The 22,888-nt window shown below is 38.9% G+C and overlaps 1 protein-coding gene across 5 annotated transcripts in view; it reads right to left on the minus strand.

Annotated features, from left to right (window-relative positions):
- The window catches only part of NFATC3 (nuclear factor of activated T cells 3), a 133,522-nt gene that overhangs the window by 41,856 nt on the left and 68,778 nt on the right, over nt 1–22,888 (minus strand). For all 5 annotated transcript variants that reach the window (XM_036275777.1, XM_036275781.1, XM_036275778.1 and 2 more), the window contains exons 5-8: nt 16,500–16,672; nt 12,828–12,968; nt 1,856–1,911; nt 360–486 (exon numbers count right to left, since the gene is read on the minus strand). In XM_036275777.1, coding sequence (XP_036131670.1) covers nt 360–486; nt 1,856–1,911; nt 12,828–12,968; nt 16,500–16,672 — 497 coding nt within the window. The remainder of the gene's footprint in view (nt 1–359; nt 487–1,855; nt 1,912–12,827; nt 12,969–16,499; nt 16,673–22,888) is intronic.

Here is a 22,888-nt window from a genome sequence, read left to right on the forward strand (position 1 = left end):
TTTTATCATGTCACTCCCTGTTAAAGCTCACTTCTTACAGCACTAGGGGCACAAGGGGAGTTCATACATATTTACAAACACCTGCTCTTCCTGAAGTACTGGTGATTTTTGGTAGCTTTTGGAAAACAGACTTCAAATCTACAAACTTCTAATTTTCTTATAATAAATGATTAAAAAATAACAACTGGTATCATATCTAATATTTAAAGTCAACACAAGCTTTAGAGATTAGATATGTGTTGCGATTTTTACTGTTTATAAACCACCCTTCCTTGAACATCCTAATATAGGATGCACTGAATAGCTTTTCATTCATTATGAAAGAAAGATCTGTAGTAAACCATCAAAACTCTTCTTACCTGGTGTGTAAGTAAAACGTTGAGACTGGCTTTTTTTCCTCTTGCCATTGCAAAGATAAAAGTGCACCTGCACTGCAGCTGTAACTGCTGGGTTATGATATGGAGGAACTTCAAGGACAATGTGAGCCTAAGGAGCACGGAAAAAAAGATTGTGTTACACTCAGAACTAAAAATGAAATGCACCTGCTAAACTCAGCACCACTCATGAGTCTTACATACCCAGGCCCTTCCATCATAGGTCATAATGCACATCAACTTATGCCTGGAGATTTATTCTATGGATACTTCAGTCTATGAATACGTTAAAGAGATAAGTTCTTTAAAGTAAACTATTAAAGAGAAAATTGTTTTTTACTCACCCAGTTGGATTTCTAGTTGTAACAGAAATAGTCTTACATACTGTATAGTGAAATACTTTGTTCTACAGAATATTACGTTACTATACATCTTAACTGAAAGTTTATTGTTTTTTTCTTTTTAATCCTCATGTAAGAATGTTTTTATTGATTTTTAGAAAGAGAGGGAGGAAGAGAGAAACATCAGTGTGAGAGAGAAACATCAGTAATTGCCTCCTATATGTGCCCTGACGGGAAATGGAACCTTTTGGTGTATGGGACAACACTCCAACCAACTGACCCATTGGGTCAGGGCCTATTCTGTATTGTTTTTGTTTTTTTTTAAATATTTTTTCTTTATTGCTTTAGAGAGAGGAAAGGAGAGAAAGATAGAAACATCAATAAGAGAGAACATTGATTAGCCACCTCCTGCATGCCCCCCACTGGGGATCGGGCCTACAACCTGGGCATGTGCCCTGACCAGAAATCGAACTGGAGACCTCATGGTGCATGGGTCAACGCTCAACCACTGAGCCACACCAACCGGGCCTATTCTGGCTTTTGATCAAGTTTAATATTTCCCAAGTTATGTCATAATCAGATTTCTTACCTTACATTTTATATTCAAAATGTTTGAAATTGAAAACACACAAAATTTATATCCCTATAAAAAATATACACAAGCATTAACTTAATTTCTCCAAGGTCTTTGGAGAGCACTGTGGGAAGTGGTATTTTCTGTCTCAGAGAAGATTCTGTCTCCATTCCAACCAGGAAGGAACCACACCTTTGTGTTGAATCCCGAATGGCTTGATGCTGAGGAGTTGGAACTAGTATGCTAAATACACAAACCACTGAGGGTTTGTCCCCCTCCTAATAGTTGCCCACTATATATGTCTTTACTGAATTTGTTTTATTATTTCACTGAATTTAGATAAATAAACTTCACTAAGAAACTTCTAATAATCTTTCATTTCTAATTTCTTCTTTCCTAAAATTTAGTATCAGAAAGTACCTATCTCACATCCAAATTTCTAATTATAATTTAATTTTCTATTACTCAATAGATTAAAGATTCCTCATCTATACCATAAGCAGCATTACCTAATTTTCTCATTAAGTTTCTTAAATATTTCTAAAGAAATAAGGTAAATTTCTTACCCCTTGACATTTTTCCCTGATTATTTTCCCTTCTACCTCCCACTGAGGTCGTCCATCTGTTGAAAGAAACAATTTACAGTTAAAAGTAATTCAAGTCACAAAGCATATAAACAAAATCTAATATATTTAGTATCACATATTTATTGGCAAAGGTAATCTGTTTCTCAGTGACTTTCATTATGAAAATAAAATGTATAACCATTGGGAAAAATGGGGAGAGAGATCTTGGGTTTCCCGAGTTAGTAGGCCACAGAGTGTTTATTCTACCAAGTGATATTTGAAAATCCTGTGAGAGCATCTCCACCAAGAGGTGGCCAACTTCTGCTTGTATGCCTTAAGTAACAGAACATTCACTCTCTTACCTAGTAACCCATTTCATCTTTGGATAATAATTGTTGCTGGAGCCCTGGCTGGTGTGGCTTAGTTCGTTGACCGCTGTCCCATGCACTGAATGGTTGCCAGTTTGATTCCTAGTCAGGGCACATGCCCAAGGTTGTGGGCTCCATCCCCAGTAGGGGGCATGCAGGAGGCAGCCTACTGATCTTTCCTCCTCCCACTGATGTTTCTGTCTCTCTCTCCCCCTTCCTTTTGCTCTAAAATCAGTAAAAACATACTTATAAAAATAAATAAATAGCCCTGGCTGGTCTGGCTCAGCAGTTAGAGCATTGGCCCGTGGACCAAAGAGTATTGCGGGTTTGATTCCAGTCAGTTGCAGTTCAGTCCCCAGCCCTGGTCAGGGTTGTGCAGGAGGAAACCAACTGATGTGTCTCTCTCACATAGATTTTTTTTTCTCTCTCTCTCTACCTCCCACTCTATCTGAAGATAAATGGGAGAAAAAAATCCTGGGTGAGGATGGATGGATGGATGGATGGATAAATAAATAAATAAATGCAGGCATGCATGCTTGCATGCATGCATGCATGCAGGTATATTTGCCCGAGTCTCCTCTTCTGCTGGTTAGCACACCCAATTCTGCATCTATCCCTTATACAATAGTTCAGCCATTCTGATCACTCTTCTTTGAACATTCCTCCAGTGTTACCATCTCCCTCCAAATGCACCAGGCCCAGGACTAAATAGCCTAAGTGAGAAATGGCCCAGCATCGTAGATAGTACCTGAGGCTCCTGTCAACCTTATGTAGACATAGTGTATCTTTGTTAATAAAAGTTTTCTGATGCAGCTGCACCATATTTTCTCTTACATTTACTGTGTGCTCTGCAAGTGTCCCTCAGTCTGCCACCTTTCTTACTGCCAAGCTCAGGCTCCCACACTGCACTTATGCAGTCAGGGTTCCTCCCCAACCCTTGATACATTAATTTTTCCCTACCAGACTTCATTTCCTTAGATCACCTGGCTTGTCAAGATCTTTTTAGGTACTGATGGTCTCCTAAAATAGGCTGCTATGCTTCCCAGATTTGTGTTACCTGAAGATCTGGTAAGCATATTTTCTGTCTTTTCATCCCAAGTGAATTGTTTACCTGGGGAGAGCCCTACCTACAACTAAAGCTCTCATTGCAGTCTGATGAACAGCTGTTCTAAAGCATTCTTTTTATGTCCTGGGCTTTCACCCAGTGACTAACTTATACAAGTTAGCATAACTTTATCTGTCTATGAAGATATTAGCAGACTTAATCAAATGCCTTCCAGATGGTGACTATCATTTTCCAGTCCACTAATGAGGTACTAATGATCTTTGTGCACAAGAGACACTATGGACAAATCCTACGCCTACTTAGAATTATATAGCTCAGTTCAACAATCATTTGCTGGGTCCCCTGTGCCAGGCATTTTGAGTCACTGAGATAGAATACCCTGCCTTCAGTCTGTAAATGAAAGACAAATTCAAACAGTTCATTATAATGAAATGTGGTGGTTATACTAACTAATAAAAATGTATTCTGGAAGTACCAAGAACATAGATGTCATGGTCCTTATCTTAGTCTTCAGATGAAGATATAAACTAAGGCATAAATATAAGGTGGACCTCAGATAATGTGCGGGGAAGGGTAGTATAAGTCAAAGAGAGAGCATGGGCAAAAGCAAGATGGCAAGAAACCACATGATATAGGGAACCATAAGCAGCTGTGTTAGTGGAGTATAAAGTATGAGGAAGAGAGCAGTAAGAACTGAGGCTGGAAAGATAGGCAACAGATTGTGGCCAGAATGCCATATTAGAAGCCTAAAAAATGAAGAGATCACCGTAGGGGCTTTCAGAACAGGAGTTACATGTTCACAACTGCAATCTCATCTCATCCGAAGCCAGTTAACTGCCAACATGTAACATGATACAATTTATTTTTATTTTTTATCCTCACCCAAGGATACTTTTCCATTTATTTTTAGACAGAATGAGAGGGAGAAAGAGAGACAGAGAGAAACATCGATGTGAGACACATCGACTGGTTGCCTCCTATGTGACCCCGACAAGGGCCAGGCACGAACTGCAACCAAGGTACGTGCCCTTGGCCGGAATGAAACCCAGGTCTTACTGGTCCACAGGCTGACGCTCTACCACTGAGCCAAACCAGCCAGGGCACATGACTCAATTTAAATCAAAAGCTTTTGGCTCAGTTGGTTGAGGATCGTCCTGAGCTGCTGGTTTGATTACAAGTCGAGGCACATACCTGGGTTGCAGGTTTGATCCCCAGTCAGGGTGCATATGGAAGGGAACCAGTCAATGTGTCTCTCTCACATCGAAGTTTGTTTCTTTCTCTCTCTCTCTCCCTTCATTCCTCTCTGTAAGCATGTCCTCAAGTGAGGACTGAAATAAATAAATCTCTTAAAAGTAAAGCGCTGGATTAAATATAATGAATTCTACAATGAAACTGCTTTATACATACACATTTATATATTCAGACAAAAATAAAATTTTATAACAGAAAAGGATAGCTTTGAAATACTATCTCTTCCTCATATTTCTTGTTTTGCTTAAAATTAAAATATGAAATCTGCAGAAAGACATTCACTGACCACCTAAAATAAATAGTTCACTATTTCATTACTATCATTTTACTCTCTTACTTCATAGCACTTTTATCTGTAATTATCTTGTTCACTTATTTGTTTATATGTTTATTGTCTGTGTGCCCACTAGAATGTAGGCTCTAATGATGCAGGCAACCTGAAGGTTTTATTTTCTATTATATCCCTAATGCCTAGACTAGTTTCTTTCACATAGCAGTTGCTTTATATATAATTGATGAATTAATAAACTGTGAAACAAAACTGATATTTCTTTTTTCTTTTTTTATCCTCACCCGAGGACATTTTTCGGTATTTTGTTCAGATAGAGTGGGAGAGGGAGAGAGAGAGAGAAACATCAACGTGAAAAGGACACATCAAGTGGCTGCCACCCACATGATCCAACCAGGGCCAGGAGCAAACTGCAACCGAGGTATGTGCCCTTAGTGGGTACCAAACCCGGGTCTCTCTGGACCGCAGGCCGACTCTGTAACTGCTGAGCCAAACCTGCCAGGGCAAAACTAATATTTCTTTAAGATGGGCAGGTATTGGTCAAGGTTGAAGGGGCTGCAAGGAAGTGAATTTTAAGGGAGAAGAAGTAAGTTGGAAACATGTTTTCCAGCCCAAAATAAGGAGGCCCTTACATTAATAAAGTTGGGGAACCCAGTGAGAGGAACTGATTTGTGAAGTTTGACATATCTTCACATTTTAAGTATCAGTGGAACATAAGTATCAATATTAAGTGGGTAATTTTAAGTTAGAAGTCTATTTAGAAAAAAATGTGGCTATAGATAGAAATTTGGTAGCTGATGAAATTTCGCAGAATGAAGAAATACAATGGAAAAAAAAAGCTGAATACAGAACCTTGGGAAACATCTAAAGTTAAGGGCCAGAAAGACTGTTGAAAAGGGGTGAGTGGGAATAGGAAAAGATGTGCAGACACTTCCAGTCAAGATGGCAGCGTAGATAACTGCAGTACTAGCCTTCTTCCACAACCACATCAAAATTACATCTAAACTACAGAACAATCAGCATTCAGAACTACATGAAATCAAGCTGAATGGAAGTCCTACAACTACAAAACTAAAGCAGCAGCCACATTGAGAATGGTAGGAGGGGCAGTGTGCATACAGGCTGGCCCCATCCCAACGTATGGCAAATAAAAATCCCTAGGAGGGATACCTTTGCAATAAAGGTCCTCCCTGAGCAGTGAGGGGTCCCCATTCCACACCAGGTCCCCCAGCTCAGGGTTCCAGTACCAGGAAGAAAAGCCCCCATAAATCCTGGCCATGAAAACCAGCGAGAACTGAGGCTCCTGGAGCCCCAGGCAGATCCTCTTAAAGGACCTTCACATAGACTTACTGGGGCTTGCTCCCTCTGAGTTTGGAGGGGAGGCAGCTTGAAAGGCACCAGACACATCCAGGGAAGAACTGAGTTGTTTGGCTTCAGGCCTGGACGAGAGCTGGAGAGGCAGCTTTCTCCCAGAAACACATGCCGGTGGAGGCCACTGTTCCTTTGGTGAGCCCTTCCCCAAGGGCGGGGTGGCAGACAGCCACCATATCTGGGACTCCAGCAACCAGGATCACACTGTTTGCCCTGCCCTAGTGATTCCCTGAGGCCCTGACCCACCCAACTTTCAGGCCCACCCAAGCTGTTTCCAATGGCTTTACCTTAGGATTGGCTTGCCTGGATCCTGCTGCAGATTTTCCTAAAATCTCTCAAACAAGCAGCATCTGGTCTCAGCAAGCCCCATACCTCTCTTTAAGTGGCCCCAGGCCTGGCATTAGGAGCAGCCAGCCTTGGTTCACAACTTGGCTTTTCCTGGGCACCTCCCAGCCCAGCACAAGAAGCAGCCATCGGCAGATCACTTTGTAGCTTATGCCGGGTGGTCCCGGGTAGGACACAGGCATGGCTGACCTTGCCCCACAGCCAGCACACGCAGTGGACAGCTTCAGACCACATCGAAGCACCACCTCCACAAGTGACACAGTCAGTGAGTGGACTCAGTGGGTACCAGAGCCCTGCTGAAGTAAGTCGTGCTGTGTGGTGGGGCCCCTGCACAGCTGATCCTCCAAGGTAGTCAGAGGCCAGTGGTCAGTGGGCACAGCCAGTCCTTGCAGCGGATCAGCTAGAGTAAATCCTTCTCATTGATGTGCCAACAGCAATCAAGACTCAGTTACAACAGAAAGGTGTACAGTCCACACTAGGGGTGCACCTGGAGGGCCCAGCTGGGGTGATCAAGGAGGCTATGCCACTGGACCCTACAGGACACCTACAACAACAGGCTACCCTATGAAGCCTAGAAGGCACAGCAACTCTATCTAATACATAGAAACAAACACAGAGAAGCAGCCAAAATGAGGAGACAAAGAAACATGTCCCAAATGAAAGAACGGAACAAAACTCCAGGAAAAGAACTAAACAAAATGGAGATAAGCAATCAATCAGATGCAGAGCTCAAAACACTGGTTATATGGATGCTCAAGGAACTTAGGGAGAATTTCAAGGAACTTAAGGAAGACTCCATATTATTTCAAGGCTCTAATACCAATGACATTGGTCTGGTGAGAAGTAGCTTATCCCCACAGTGTGAAGGATGAGACAGATATCCTGACTGTGGGAAAGACCAGCTCAGAACTTAATGAGAAAATCAATAACATGAAAAAAAAAAAAAAACAGTCAAAAATGAAGGATGCACTAACTGAAATAAAAAATAATTCACAGCCCTGGCCAGTTTGGCTCAGCAGTTAAAGCGTTGTCCAGCAGACCAGAGAGTCCCAGGTTCAGTTCCTGCTAAGGGCACGTACCTCGGTTGCAGTTTGTCCCCAGTCCCAGTTGGGGTTGTGTAGGTGGCAACCAGTCGATGTGTCTCTCTCTCACATTGATGTTTCTCTCTCTCTTCTTCCCTCTCTCCCTCTTGTTCTATCTGAAGAGAAATGCAAAAACATCCTCAGGTGAGGATAAAAAAAAAGAATAATTTACAGAGAATCAATAGTAGAGTAGGTAAATCCAAGAAGCAAACCATCAATTTGGAATAGAAGGAAACAAAAAACATCCAATCAGAATAGCAAAAAGAAAAAAGAATCCAAAAAAATGAGGATAGTGTAAGGAACCTTTGGGATAACTTGAAGTGTACCAACATTCGCATTATGGGGGTGCCTGAAGAAGAGACAGAGCAAGAAATTGGAAACCTATTTGAGAAAATAATGACAGAAAACTTCCCTACCTGGGTGAAGGAAACAGACATACAAGTCCAGGAAGCACAGAAAGTCCCAAACAAGACGAACCCAAAGAGGTCCACACCAAGACACATCATCATCAAAATGCCACAGGTTAAAGACAAAGAGAGAATCTTTAAAAAAAATTTTTTTTTTTATCCTCACTTGGACTATTTTTTTGCATTTATCTTCAGACAGAGCAGGAGGGAAAGAAGGAGGAAGGAAAAGAGAGAAACATCAACGCGAGAAAGACACATCGACTGGCTGCCACCTGGGCATGTGGCCTGACTGGGAATCGAACCAGTGACCTCTTGGTGCATGGGTCAATGCTCAACCACTGAGCCACACCTGCTGGGCAAGACTGAATATATTTAAACTCCAAAAAGAGTTCAGTAGAAAAAGAGGGACTGAAATTACATTAAACATGCTATGGGGCAATGAATAACCTCAAACTCTTTAAGTTTAAAAAAGATAAAAGGATTGCCCTGGCCAGTGTTGCTCAGTGGTTAGAGTGTTGGCCCTTGTACAGAAGACTCTCGGGTTCAATTCTCTCGGTCAAGGACACATACCTGGGTTGCTCATTTGATCCCCAGCCCTGGCTGGAGCTCATGCAGGAGGCAACCAATCATTGTCTCCACCTGTCTCTCTCTCTCCCTCCCTCCCTTCCTTCCTTTCTACTTTCTCTTAAAAACAAATCAATGAGAAAAGTATTCTCGAGTGAGGATTAACAACAACAAAAAAAGATGAAAGAATAAAAAGTGAATGAGATAAGTATTTAAATTAATGAAAAACATTAAGCCCCACAAAAGGTGAAAAGAAGAAAAACTATAGGAATTATAGAAACAAAACAAAGACACAACTGAAAGGATCAACAAAGCCAAGTACTCTGGAAAAACTGATTAAAAAAACAGATGACACAAATAAACAGCAGGAATAATTTTTTTCTTTATTGATTTTGAGAGAGGAAGGAAGAGGGGGAGAGAGAGAGAGGAACACTGATGAGACAGAGCATCAATTGGCAGCCTCCTACATGCCCCTAACTGAGGATTGGGCCCACAACCTGGGCATGTGTCCCAACTTGTAATCAAACTGGTGACCTTTTGGTACATGGGTGAATGCTCAACCAGTGAGCCACACCGGCCGGGCAGGAATAATTTTTTTAAAGTCATGTAATTCCAAATGCAAGAAATAAATAATATGAGCAAATAATGGCAATAATTTTTAAAGCTTAAGTGAAATAAATAAATACTGGTGTGAAATAATAGAAAAAAATATATCACCCTGGCTGGTTTGGCTTAGCAGTTACAGCATCGGCCCGCAGACTGATGAGTCCCGGGTTCAGTTCCCAATAAAGGCACGTACCTCAGTTGCAGTTTGTCACTGGCCCTGGTTGGGGTCATGTGGGTGGCAGCCACTCGATGTGTCTCTCTCACATCGATGTTTCTCTCTCTCTCTTCCTCCCTCTTTCTCTCCCACTCTATCTAAATATAAATGCAAAAATGTCCTTGGGTGGAGATTAAAAATAATAACAATAATAATAATGATAGAAAAAAATATACAATGGTTTCTGCCTCTACCTCCTGGCACAGAGCTCCTAAAACCCTTGTTATTTCCTAATAAGAGCACTAGTAGCATCTTTGGTTCTAATAACTGGTTCCAGAGACAGAGGTCCTAAATCACTTGGAATTCCCTAGATCAAATACAAGTGACTTTGTTCTAAGGAGGTGACTTTTGGTGGGTTTCTGAATGAAGGTTGGTCATTAGAAAGACCAAGCCATAATTAGAAGAACTTTCAGGTCCATTGCCCATTCTCCAGAGAGGAGAGAGGAGCTGGAAATGGAATAATCAATCATGAGTATGTGATGAAGCCTCCTTCAAATTTCCAGTATTAAGGAGTTCAGGGAGCTTCTGTGTTGCTGAACACATGGAGGTGATGGAAAAGTGATATCCTGGAAGAGGCACAGAAACTCCATGCCCCTACCCACATACCTTGTTCTATGTATCTCTTCCACCTGGATGTTCACCTGTATCCTTTATTATATAATAAACTGGTAAACATATGTAAGTTTCCCTGAGTTCTGTGATCTGCTCTATCAAATGATCAAATCCAGGAAGGGGGTAATGGGAATCCTCTGATTTATAGACTGTAGTTGTGGGTAACCTGAGAACCAACTACTTTCAATTAGCATCTAATGTGAGGGATAGTCTTATAGAACTGAGCCCCTAACCTGTGGGGTCTGCACTAAGTCCAGTTAGTTTCAGAATTAAAATGGATTGAACTGGGGACACCCAGTTGGTATTGAAGAATTACTTGAGGTACGGGAAACCTATATACCTGGTGTCAGAAGTATTATGAGTGTAGCAGTATTATTAGAATTATATCAGAAATTAATAGCTCCCCACAAAAACAGCTCCCAGCCCAGAGGGTTTCAGAGGTGAGCTCTATCATGAGTTCAAAGGAAGGTGAGACTACATGACACAAACACTTTTGGAAAGTGGGAAAAGATGGGGTACTTTCCCAACTCACTCTGATATTCAGAATACAGGGTGGGGCAAAATAGGTTTATAGTTGTATGTAAAACAGAGTTTATTCTTATATTATTGTTTATTAATTATTATACTATTTTCCACACAAACAACTGTAAATCTACTTTTGCCCCAGCCTGTATATAAAGAATCCAAAAGTGAGTAAATAAAAACTGAGTCGATGGGGAAAAAAAAGAGCAAAGACATGGACAAGGCATTACACAAAAAAGGAAACATAAATGATCCATAACAACCTCAACAGATAACAAGGAAATTCAAACCCAAAGTTCAAGATACCACTTGACACCTACTGAATTAACATAACTTAAGAATTATGACATTCTTGCCTACTTCACCAGGTGATAAGAATGAGAATGCTCAGCCCTGGCTGGTTTGGCTCAGCGGTTAGAGCGTCAGCCTGCGGTCCACAGACCTCTTAGGGCATGTACCTTGGCTGCAGTTTGTCCCCGGCCCTGGTTGGGTCGTGTGGGTGGCGGCCACTCGATGTGTCCCTTTCATATCGATGTTTCTCTCTCTTCCTCTCTCTCCTTCCCGCTCTATCTGAGTAAAAAATGGAAAAATGTCCTCGGGTGAGGATAAAAAAAAAGAATGAGAATGCTCATAGCAGTATTGTTAGCTATTATTTGGTAGTGTCAAAAACCAAACAGCCCAAATATCCAGAGAGAGAGTTGGTAAGAAATTGTGGCACATTCATACAGTAAAACGTATATACAGTGAAAGATTTTCAGTTACACTAAAATATTAATGTTGACCACGGGGGAGGGGAGGTTCAGAAGAATACATGCAATATTATATAAAGTCAAAAAAACAGAAGAAAATACATAAAATAAAACTATGAAGAAAAACAAGGATTGATTCAGGAGAAGAATCCATTTGGAAAGGGGCACAAAGAGACATTCAACAGTAAATGCCCTATTTCTTAAACTGGAAAGTACGTATAAGCATTTGCTATATTATTCTTACAAGAAAGGCATTTCATTTCACATTTTTTAAATTTTAAAAAATATGAGAGGGAATAATTGGTAAAAAAAAATTTTTAAATATGCTCAAGAAGGCTAAAATAAAACACCCCGATGGACATTAGATTCTTCTATAGTCGGCCCTTGTTTATCGCGGTTAATCAGTTCCAGTCTCTACCACAATAAATGAATTACCGTGAAGTAGGATTCTTTATTTATATACAGTATAGTATAGTGTTTGAAAAATCGACGATAGAGTGAAGCCACGAAAGTTGAAGCGCAAAGTGGCGAGGGACAACTGTACTTTTCTAAAAATTAAGATATAATTTGCCCTGGCAAGGTAGCTCAGCTGGTGAGAGCATTGTCCCACTATGCCAAGGTTCTAGGTTTGATCCCTGGTCAGGGCACATACAAGAAACAACAAATGAATGCATAAATATGCGGAACAACAAATCGATGTTTCTCTCTCTCCATCTTCCCCTCTTCCCCACCCCTAAAAATCAATAAATAAAAAAATAAAAATAAAATGAAAATTAAGATATAATCATATAGTATACATAAAGTAAAATTCAGCCTTTTACAGTATACAATTAAGAGGTTTTTATATTCACAAAGCTCTACAACCATCACCTCTATCTAATTCCAGAAACCCATGCCCATTTGTAGTCACTCCCCATTGACACTGCTCTCCAACCACTTACAACTACTTTCCAGTCTCTGTACATTACTTATTCTGGACATTCTGTGCTGGCTTCTTTCACTTAACACAATGTTTTCAAGGTTCATCCATGTTGTACCATGAATCAGTACTTTATTCCTTTTTATGGCTGAATAATACCCCATCATTGTATGAATATAGTACACGTTCTGTTTATCAATGTATCAGTTGATGAGCACTTGGGTTATTTTCATTTTTTGGTTACTATGAATATGCTGCTATAAGCATTTGTGTCCAAGATTCTCTGTGACATATGTTTTCAATTCTCTTGAGCGTGTGTGTCTACACCTACACACACACACACACACACACACACACACACACACACACACACACACAGGAATAAAACCACTGAGACATTCATCTACTTTTGAGACAGCCTTAATGAAAACTTAATATTATATGAAAATCTAATAAACGTTTTATTTATAATAAAATATGTATAAATGATACCTACAGCTTTAAAAAAAACTATTTTGTGTTTAAGGTCAGTGAAACATATGAATAATTCATTTCACCCTTTGCCACTCAGTTTGAGGTCAACCAACTCAAATCTTGTATTATTTACCTTGTCCTTTTTCAAGAAAAATGATTTTTGATTCTGGAAGAAAATTAGATCCAGTCACAATCATTTCATGACCTCCATTTACAGAACAACTGTTGATACTGTACTTCTCAATATGAGGAAGTTCTTGAGCAGACCGCTGAGCTGTTTTATTTTTAATAGTTGAGAAGAAATAAAATATTAGTTTACAATTTTTCATATATAAATGACAAATTCAAACTATAAAATGAAAAAGAGAAGCAAACTCTGGACTTTTACAATTCAAGACAATGGTTACAATATCCACCAAAATAAATACATTATTTAGAAAACAAAATAGATTTATATGATTTCTAAATTATTGTCTTAAACTACAACTGTAAAGAAACCAACTAATAAACAGAAATTAATGCCTGATACTTTATACTAACGTCAACACATACACCTCATCCAACTTTTCTCTTTTTAGCCTAAATCTTTAATATATTTCCTCTCCACAACTGTCAAAATCAATAAATCTAATATAATTATAAGCGACAAATTAGCCCCATCCGGTTGCTCAGTGGTTAGAGCGTTGGCCTGAGGACCAATGAGTCTTGGGTTCAATTCCAGTCAAGGGCACATACCTTAGCTACAGTTTGTCCCTTGCCCTGGTCAGGTCGTGTGGGAGGCAAACCAGTCGATGTGGCTCTATCACATCGACGTTTCTCTCGGTCTCTCTCTCTCTTCCTCCCTCCAACTCTATCTGATGATGAATAAAATAAAAAGTATCCTTGGGTGAGAAATTTAAAAAAAAAAAAAAGACAAATTAAATCCAAAGATGTATAATTATGTTGCATAAAAGACATGTTTCTAAAGGACAAACACCAAGTAGCCCTTTCTTCAAGAAAACATCTAGATTACTGAGACATCAGGATTCCATTTTGGACAGATTTCTAAATAACTAAGTAACTGAAGCATACATAAAGTATACATTTCAATAGTGAATTTTAAAAAATGAATGTAAATGTTTCTATAGTGCACTAACACATTTCATTCTCAGGATATGTGAACAAGTTTTTCTTAATGCCTTAGTATCATTAATTAAATCAACAATTTTATTTATAAACAGCGACTTTTCTCTGACTGATTCCAAGTACCTATATACTTTGTGGAGGTCCTGTTTTTGGCCTTCCTCCCCCCCCGCCTTTTTTTTTTAACTGCTTGAGCTTCAAACTATAGATTGTACATTTTTTTGTTGCTTAGGTTCTCTCCAAAGGTTTCTTCTTGCCAAATGCCTAGATAACTTCAGCTTCTCTCTGAATTATAACAAAAAAAAAGTGGATTATACTCTCTTCTTCACTTTTGGAAAACAGGTCTACTTTTAGTCCTACTACTTGTATGGAAAACTGATGGCTATGAGGGCCAGCTATGTTTTGTTTGACTAGAATAACATTTTAAATAAATTTAAACTTGAATGCCTTTAGGAAGCAGGCACTCCCAGTTCACTATGGCTCTTAATACCAAGCCACAAAAGGTATGTGAAATTGGGACCCTTGCTCCATTCAAAAGAATGTTAAAATAGATTCTTTCATAGGGGATAGATCTGGGAGTCAGGATCAATTACCACTTGGGAAGTACCAAGCACCAACCTAGATCTCAGAAAATACTTATGTCCCTACTTAAGTTCCAAATGGCTCACAGAGAAGGAATGCAGAAACAATCACTGACTGACTGGCCTAGGGAGTGGACTTACTCAAATTTTAGACATTTATGGTGGAAATTGGCCATCATAGGTACACTGGAAGCAAAAATACTGTTTTGTTTTGTTTTTAACAGTATTTTTAAACAATATCTAGCAATATGAGAAAATGCCCATTATAAGTGAAAATACCAAAACAAGCTATAAAATTGTATCAGGGAAGCCCAACTAAAAAAATATTGTATATATGCATAGATGTATACAAAAAAACAAAACAAAAAAAGAAAATCCAAAAAATAGTTAATAGTGACTATCTTGAGCAAGTGATATTACAAAATATTTTAATACTCCTCTTTGTACCATTCTGCGTATTCTCAATAATCACATATTACTTTAATAAACTGAAAAGAAAAAGAAAATCATTTCAGAGGAATTTCATCTCAAAAATTCAAACTACTCTATGAACTTAAATTATTCTGCTAAATATATGTGCTTATATGGGCACAGAATACAGTGGCAGGATATACAAACATTGGCAATGAAAGCTGCTTTTAAGTAGGAGAACCAGTTGACTTAGAAATTTATTTATCACTATATACTCTTTCATTCTTTCTGATTTTTATACCATATATCTGTATTATCTATTAAAATTTAATACAGCCCTGGCTGGTTTGGCTCAGCGGTTAGAGCGTTGGCCCTCGGTTTGGTTTCCGCTAAGGGCACATACCTTGGTTGCAGTGTATCCCTGGCCCCAGTTGGGGTTGTGTGGATGGCGACCAGTTGATGTGTCTCTCTCAAATTGATGTGTCTCTCTCTCTCTCTCTTCCTCCCTCTCTCCCTCCTGCTCTATCTGAAGATAAATGCAAAAGTGTCCTCGGGTGAGGATTAAAAAAAAAAAGTTAATACAAAAATTACTTCTATAGTGATTTCTATTACCATAGATGTATTCAGTGATTCCCACAGTCAATAGGAAAATGATAAAGTATTACTCCAATTCAGCAAACAGCAAATGGAGGCACAAAAAGGTAATTAAGTAGGTGCAATCCCAAACTAAGAATGCATGTGGTTAACAGAAATAAAATGGTATAATATAACCAAAAGAGTACTAAGAAAGGCTGTGCTCTAGGTACAGCTCTGTCACCTACAAGCAAATAACCTTGGATGAGTACTTGAGATACTTCTGCCTTAGTTTCCTCCTACACAAAAGTAAGACGAAATTAAAACACTTCTGATTTTCTGCCGGAAAGATCTAAATTGTAGTCTCAATATTTCAGTCCCACCAGCTAATCTGACAGAAGTCCACAGTTCTCCAGTACTTGAGTAGATATCATGTTCTAGGGCCTTTTTAAATTTCATGCCTTTGTACATCAGGGGAAAAAACATTTATTTCTCAATCCGATGTTGTAATTAAATGGTTAAAAAAATAAAACAAAATCCTGTGAGTCCTTATTCAGCCAAGGTGCCAGCTCAGAGACAGGCATCTTCCAACATAAAGGCTGACATTTTAATGAAATAAAGATGGCCAAGTAACACTTATTATCAGAACCAAAGCATCATGACTTGGTCCTCAGGTGTCATCAAGCCTATCTTCCTCATTTACAGACAATGAGTAGCTCAGTTGGTTAGAGCATTGTCCTGATACTCCAAGGTTGTGGGTTTGGTCCTCAATCAGGGCACATGAGATAATCAACCAGTGACTGCACAAATAATTGAACAAAAAAAAAATCGATGTTCCCCATCTTTCTAAAAATAAATGTTTTAAAAAAATTTTATAAGAAAAAATTGTGGTCAAGAGAATTTTTCTATAGTCACACAGCTTCTCAGGGTCAAATTATAACAAGAAACCATTTTCTAACTTAAATATCATTACTCCTCCCATCTAACCATGTAGCATATAAGAAAAACCATCCAGATCTAGTGCCTCAATTTACACTTTTGCTCCAAACATATTACAAGCAAAATGAAAATGACCTATCATAAACAGAATTTTAAAACATCATCACAAGCTCACTTACAGCACTCAACAGGTATAGAAGCAGTCTGCAGAGAAAGGACTCTTCCATTGGGCTGTGGGATGTGTACACGAAACACAAGTCGTACTCTAGTATTCTTTCTGCCAATATCAGTTTCTCCTTTTCGAAGTTCTATATCTGAATTGCGGAGTTTCAAAATACCTGCACAGTCAATACTAGGGAGAAAAAATTAAAAATTTTACTTGCTTACTGATAATTAGTGGTTCTAAACAACTCAGCTAAATAGCCACTGCTAATTTGGCAGGAAAGAACTATCACTACCTAAAATCAAACATGAAAAATGCTTGAAAAAGGTAAGGGGATAAAGCAAAAACAAACAAAAACCTCATAGACACAGGCAATAGTTATGGTGATTACCAGACAGAAAGATGGGTGAGGAGAGGTAGGAGAGGGTAAAGAAGAAATAAATGGAAAGTTTTTGAAAAAAATGTGTTTATATGACAAAAGTGTGATAGATTGTCTGCAAATATGGCTGTCAATATTTCCTTTCCATTCCTGTATTTGCGTACTACTTCTAGAGTTCCTATGTCCCCTCTCCTTGAAAGCTGGCCTTATAGAATGTGGCCAAATGATGCTCTGTAAGCTACAAGCCTAGCACTTAAGAAGCTTCATAACTTCCTCTTGGTGTTCTGAGGCTACACGATGGTGTCCAAATAGCACGCAGGAGAAAGTGGCCGAGACAATCCTTAACTAATCCAGCATCTTGGATATTCAAACTCAGCTGGGCTACCACCTGGATTCAGGTACATGAGTGATCCTAGCCAACACCACATAAATGAAGTGGTTGAGTCTAGCCAAAGAATCATGGAAAAAAAAACCTTAAAGTTATTACTTAAAGCTGTTTAATTGGGGGGGGGGGGGGAGGCATGTGTTTTGTTTTACAGAACTAGGTAAGTGAAACACAAAGTAAAAAGACAGTTTAATTAATTCCACACATGTAATTAGCCTAGAAAAGATTCTTTTGTAGGGCCATAAATGTCATTAACAGCATAGATTTTTATAGTGATATGCTTATTAATAAAGCAGTCAATCAGGCTAAGATTCTTGCTTTTCGAACTATATTATATATTTCTAAAGTTTCTAAGCTGGTAAGTGTCTATAGTTTCTAAACTATTATATATTTCTAAAGAATGCACATACAAAATTACAGTTTTGGCATTTAAGGTCTAACATTTCATTACCTTCAAAATGTATTACTAAGTATGGCTGCTTAACACATAACCATGGTAGTAAACAACAGTACCTACAACATATCTTTGTCACATATTGGAAGAATATAGCAAACAGCTAACTAATGATCAACATTCTAGTTAAAGTTTATTCTCTCTTATGGCATTCATTGTTATTCATTCTTCTACTGTATCTACCAACAGTTCCAACTCTAATGCTGAGGCTCAAAGGCCACAGAAGTTGCTTTGAAGGACAATATATATTACAGAACTAGGTTATCAATATAAGAACCAGTAAAGCACAAGAAAGAATCACAAAAAGAATGAATATTTTCATCTTGAGAAAGACAAAAGACATTTCTAAAAAAGAAAATACTTTAAAAAATAAATAAAATAGTACGGCTGATGTGGCTCAGTGGTTGAGCATCCATCCATGCACCAAGAGGTCGCCAGTTCGATTCCTGGTCAGGACACATGCCCAGGTTGTGGCCTGATCCCAAGAGCGGGGCATGCAGGAGGCGGCCAGTCGATGTTCTCCCTCATCGATGTTTCTCTCTCTCTCTCCCTCTTATTTCCTCACTCTCTAAAATCAAAAAAGAAAAAAAGTTTCAAATAAATAAATAAAATAAACATTTAACTAATATCAAATGACTGCACTTTAGATCAAAGCAGTATTGATCAAACTGTATCACATAATGATTACCCATGTTAACATGCCAACATGAGTCTTTAGGGAAAAACACCAGAGATCATACATCTTACTGGGTTTTGTGGGAAAGCATTTTTAGCAGAAAGCTAAGCTTCTAACAGAATATTTAAAATAAGAATCAGAAATTAGCCCCTCCGGTGTGGTTCAGTGATTGAGCGTTGACCCATGTACCATGAAGTCACTGGTCCAATTCCCAGTCAGGGTACACGCCCAGGTTGTGGGTCAAATCCCCAGTGGGGTCATGCAGGAGGTGGCTAATCAATATTCTCTCTCATCGATGTTTCTATTTCTCCTTCTCCCTTTCTCTCTCTCTCTCTCTCTCTCTCTCTCAAAAATCAATAAAGAAAAAAACAAAGAATCAGAAATGACGATCTTAAAACTCTAAGAAATGCAAGCCTTCCCTGGCCAAGGGCACGTACCTGGGTTGCAGGTTCAATCCCTAGCCCCGGTCCAAGTCATGTGGCAGGCAACCAATCAATGTGTCTCTCTCACATAGAGGTTTCTCTCTCTCCTCCTCCTCCCTCCCTTCCACTCTATCTAGAAATCAATGAAAAAATATCCTCAGGTGAGGATTAACAAAAAAAAAAAAAGAGGAAGAAATAAACGAAGCCAAAACAACAACAAAAAAACATACCAACAAAAAACTACATATATCAAATGAAAATAACTATTAAAGACTGTTTACAACTAAAACTATATTTTAGATGGGAATTGCCACATCCATATTCATCTAGTTTTAAAAACAGGAAGCAGTTATGAGTAGGGTAATGCAATGAATACAGTCGTCCCTCGCCACTTCGCGCTTCGACATTCATGGCTTCACTCGATCGCGGTTTTTTCAAATACTATATTTGAAAAAATCGCAATCGAGTGAAACTGCAAAAGTCGAAGCATGAAGTGGAGATGGACGACTGTGTATAAATAAAGAATCCTACTTCACAGAAATTCATTTGTCACGGTAGAGTCTGGAACTGATTAACCGTGATAAACGAGGGTCGATGTACTGGCATCCTATATTTAACATATCTTGCCCGGCCAGTGTGGCTCAGTGGATTGAGTGTCCTCCCATGGACTGAAAGGTCCTGCTCTATTCCAGGTCAGGGCACATGCCCGGGTTTCAGGTTTGATTCCCAGTAGGGGGCATGCAGGAGGTAGCCGATTGATGGTTCTCTCAGATCCATATTTCTATCTCTCTCTCCCTTCCTCTCTCTAAAAAAAAAAAAAATCGCCCTGGCCAGTTTGGCTCAGCGGTTAGAGCGTCAGCCTGCGGTCCGCAGAGACCCGGGTTCGGTTCCCGCTAAGGGCACGTACTTCGGTTGCAGTTTGTCCCCGGCCCTGGTTGGTCGTGCGGGTGGCAGCCACTCGATGTGTCCCTTCACATCGATGTTTCTCTCTCTCTCTCCCTTCCTCTCTCTCCCTCCCGCTCTATCTGTACAAAAAATGGAAAAATGTCCTCGGGTGAGGATAAAAAAAAAAAAAAATCAATAAAAACATAAAAAAATAAAATAAAGCATCTTGTAGGGTAGTGGCTCTATGGCTTATAGGTTAGTGAACTGGTTTTAAATAAAGGGTCTTACACATCCAAGAGAGATTAGATTGAAATGACCAAACCTGAGGGACAGTAGGCAAAACAGAGAACATCTACCAATCTTTTCCCACCTATTGCTTTTAGAGAACAGTAGAGCCATTTAACATAACACCTATAATTCACTTATATATACATTATTTTGAGCAATGAATGGTCTTATCTATCATTCACAAAATTTTACCTACCACTATATAAAACTACATTACATTCAATTACTGTAGTTTATTATAGTAGTTATTTCTTGGGTGAAACAAGCTCATTTAGCATTAGCTGCCCTGTTATCTAAGTTACATAGAAAAAGGTTTCTTAGGTTTGGTGACTTCCTAGATGCTCCTTATTCAACCCTTTTTTGGACACACACAATGCTGCTACAAGTCTTGATTCCCACAGAATTCTTGTTTCCCAATCTAACAATCCAGAGTACATAAAATGGCAAGAGAAGTTTCAGGTATGTGTCTAGCAGGGTGGGGTGAGGGGGACTAGGTGTTTGTTACTATTAACAATTGTATTTCTGCACCTTTGTCCTTTATGGTGTGATCCAGGCAGGCAGCATGTGCCAGGTATGTTGGAAAAGGGACCACCACTATGTGCTAGTAGATGGAAAAAGGAGGAGACAGATATGTTCAGACCCTACTTTCCTGATTTTTTTCACACTACTGTGTGGCTTTCCAAATTTCCCGAAAATTTGTATTTTCTTTAATTTATTTATTTATACCCTATTTTTAGAAAGAATAAGGCATTTTACAACATAAATACAAACAAGTTCAATAAAAAAAAGAAATAAAACTTTTAAAATAGAAGGAACAAGAAATAAATATATCTTAAATCTAGGGTTATATGAAGTACTATAATTGACTTAATCATGAACTTCGTGGAAAGCCAAAGCAAAAAATAAATGTTACAAAGTTTTTATAGGTTTCTCTAAAATCTACCATGCCCTCAGAAAATACCAGCTTTTTCCTTTAACTTGAAAGGATTCTGTGTGTGTATATAAGAAAGACCAAGCTAAAAAAACAGTGGCTTTTTGCACTGGCAGGTTTGGATCAGCGGTTAGAGTGGGTTCAATGCCCAGCCAGGGGCACATACCTGGGTTGCAGGTTCGATCCCTGGCCCTGGGCGGAGTTTTGTGGGAGGCAACCAATCGATGTGTCTCTCTCACATCCACATTTCTCTCTCTCTCTCTCTCCCTCCCTCCCTTCCATTCTATCAAAAAAAATCAATGAAAAATATCCTTGGTTGAGGATTAACAACAACAACAAAGAACAGTGGCTTTTCAGATTATGAAGAGGTATTCATATGATTATTTCCTGTACTGTCTTCCAAGCAAAATAAAGAAGCATAATAAGCTTCTTGTGATTTTTCTATTTAATTTGATTAAAGTCTAGTACTTCAAATACCCAGAGGAATAAATGGAATACATGGCCTGCAAGATGTATTCCAGAGATCAATTTTATGAGTTCTTAAGGGAAAAAATGGTTCAAAGCTGAGTTTTAAATGCCCTCCTGCAGCTAACTAACTATATATGCTTTAGATTCTAGATGTAAAATGATTCTAGATGTAAGATTCCAGAGTGAAATGGAAGCTGACTTGCATTCCTGCAACCTTTTGATGTACAGTATGACCCCTCCAAGTAGCTGAGCCACCCGGCCAGGGCTCTGATTTGCATTCTCATTCAGAGGCTGGCCACCTCACCTTATTTGAAAATGGGTAAAATAGGATGTCTGGAGGCAAAGTCAATGTTTTCCTTAAGTTTTTTGTTCAAATGTCTAAACAAGCACTGGTTGAAATTTTATTTGTTTATTTGTTTTTTTTTTATCCTCACCCGAGGACATTTTTCCATTTTTTGTTCAGGTAGAGTGGGAGGGAGAGAGAGGAACAGAGAGAGAGAGAGAAACATCGATGTGAAAGGAACACATCGAGTGGCTGCCACCCGCACAACCGACCAGGGCCGGGGACAAACTGCAGCCGAGGCACGCGCCCTTAGCGGGAACCGAACCCGGGTCTCTGAGGACCGCAGGCCGACGCTCTAACTGCTGAGCCAAACTGGCCAGGGCACTGGTTGAAATTTTAAGAGTATAGATCATCAACTAGCTGTCTGCCTTTGCCACAAAAAAATTCTGTTGCAGTCCTTATGCAATGACGTACTGTGCTGGGTTCTCAAGTACTGTCCATTTGAATAAAACAGGAAAAATGATATTTTATTTAAATTTATATTAACTTGTCTTTTCTCGAAGAACTAGATAACAGGATAAGTTATTTCTTGAGGCAAATTCTTATTTTATAATAGAATTATATCACAAATTGCTATGTCCTCAGGGGTTATATTCAGTTTACCTAATTTATTACTTAGATATAAATTTAAAAGAAAAAAGCTAGAGACTGATACGGTTTTGCAACAGCCAGGGATAGATGTTATTGCAATTTTAAGAAAGGTCTATATTATAGTCTAAAACTAAACCTCTAACCCTGGCCATTTTGGCTTAGTGGAAATAACTTCTGCAAAAAACTTCACTGTAAGTTTCACATACTGGATTGTGGCAGATTAATAGTTGCCTACTAAATATCCCTTCTTCCCTTTTTCTTTAGTAACAGGCCCCTATAGTGTTAGAGGCGGCAATGTATTTAGGTAAAAAAAAAAAAAAAAATTTACCCAGATCTTCCTAACATACAAGAATAATCAATGAAATGTGTTGGGTAAGTTTCTGGGACAAGTCTTTTAAGAGGTCTGACTCAGATGGAAGTTCTCTTTTACCACTTCTTCCTTATTCCTTCTAGGATTATGATTGTGATGACTAGAACTCCAGCAGCCATTTTAAATCATGAGGCAGTTTTGACAATGAAACCCATACACTAAACACTGTAGGGAAGCCCAGCCTGTGTGGTTTACTGGTTCAGCGTTGACCCA

This window comes from Molossus molossus, unplaced genomic scaffold (assembly GCF_014108415.1).
Source record: "Molossus molossus isolate mMolMol1 unplaced genomic scaffold, mMolMol1.p scaffold_m16_p_21, whole genome shotgun sequence".
NCBI lineage: Eukaryota > Metazoa > Chordata > Mammalia > Chiroptera > Molossidae > Molossus > Molossus molossus.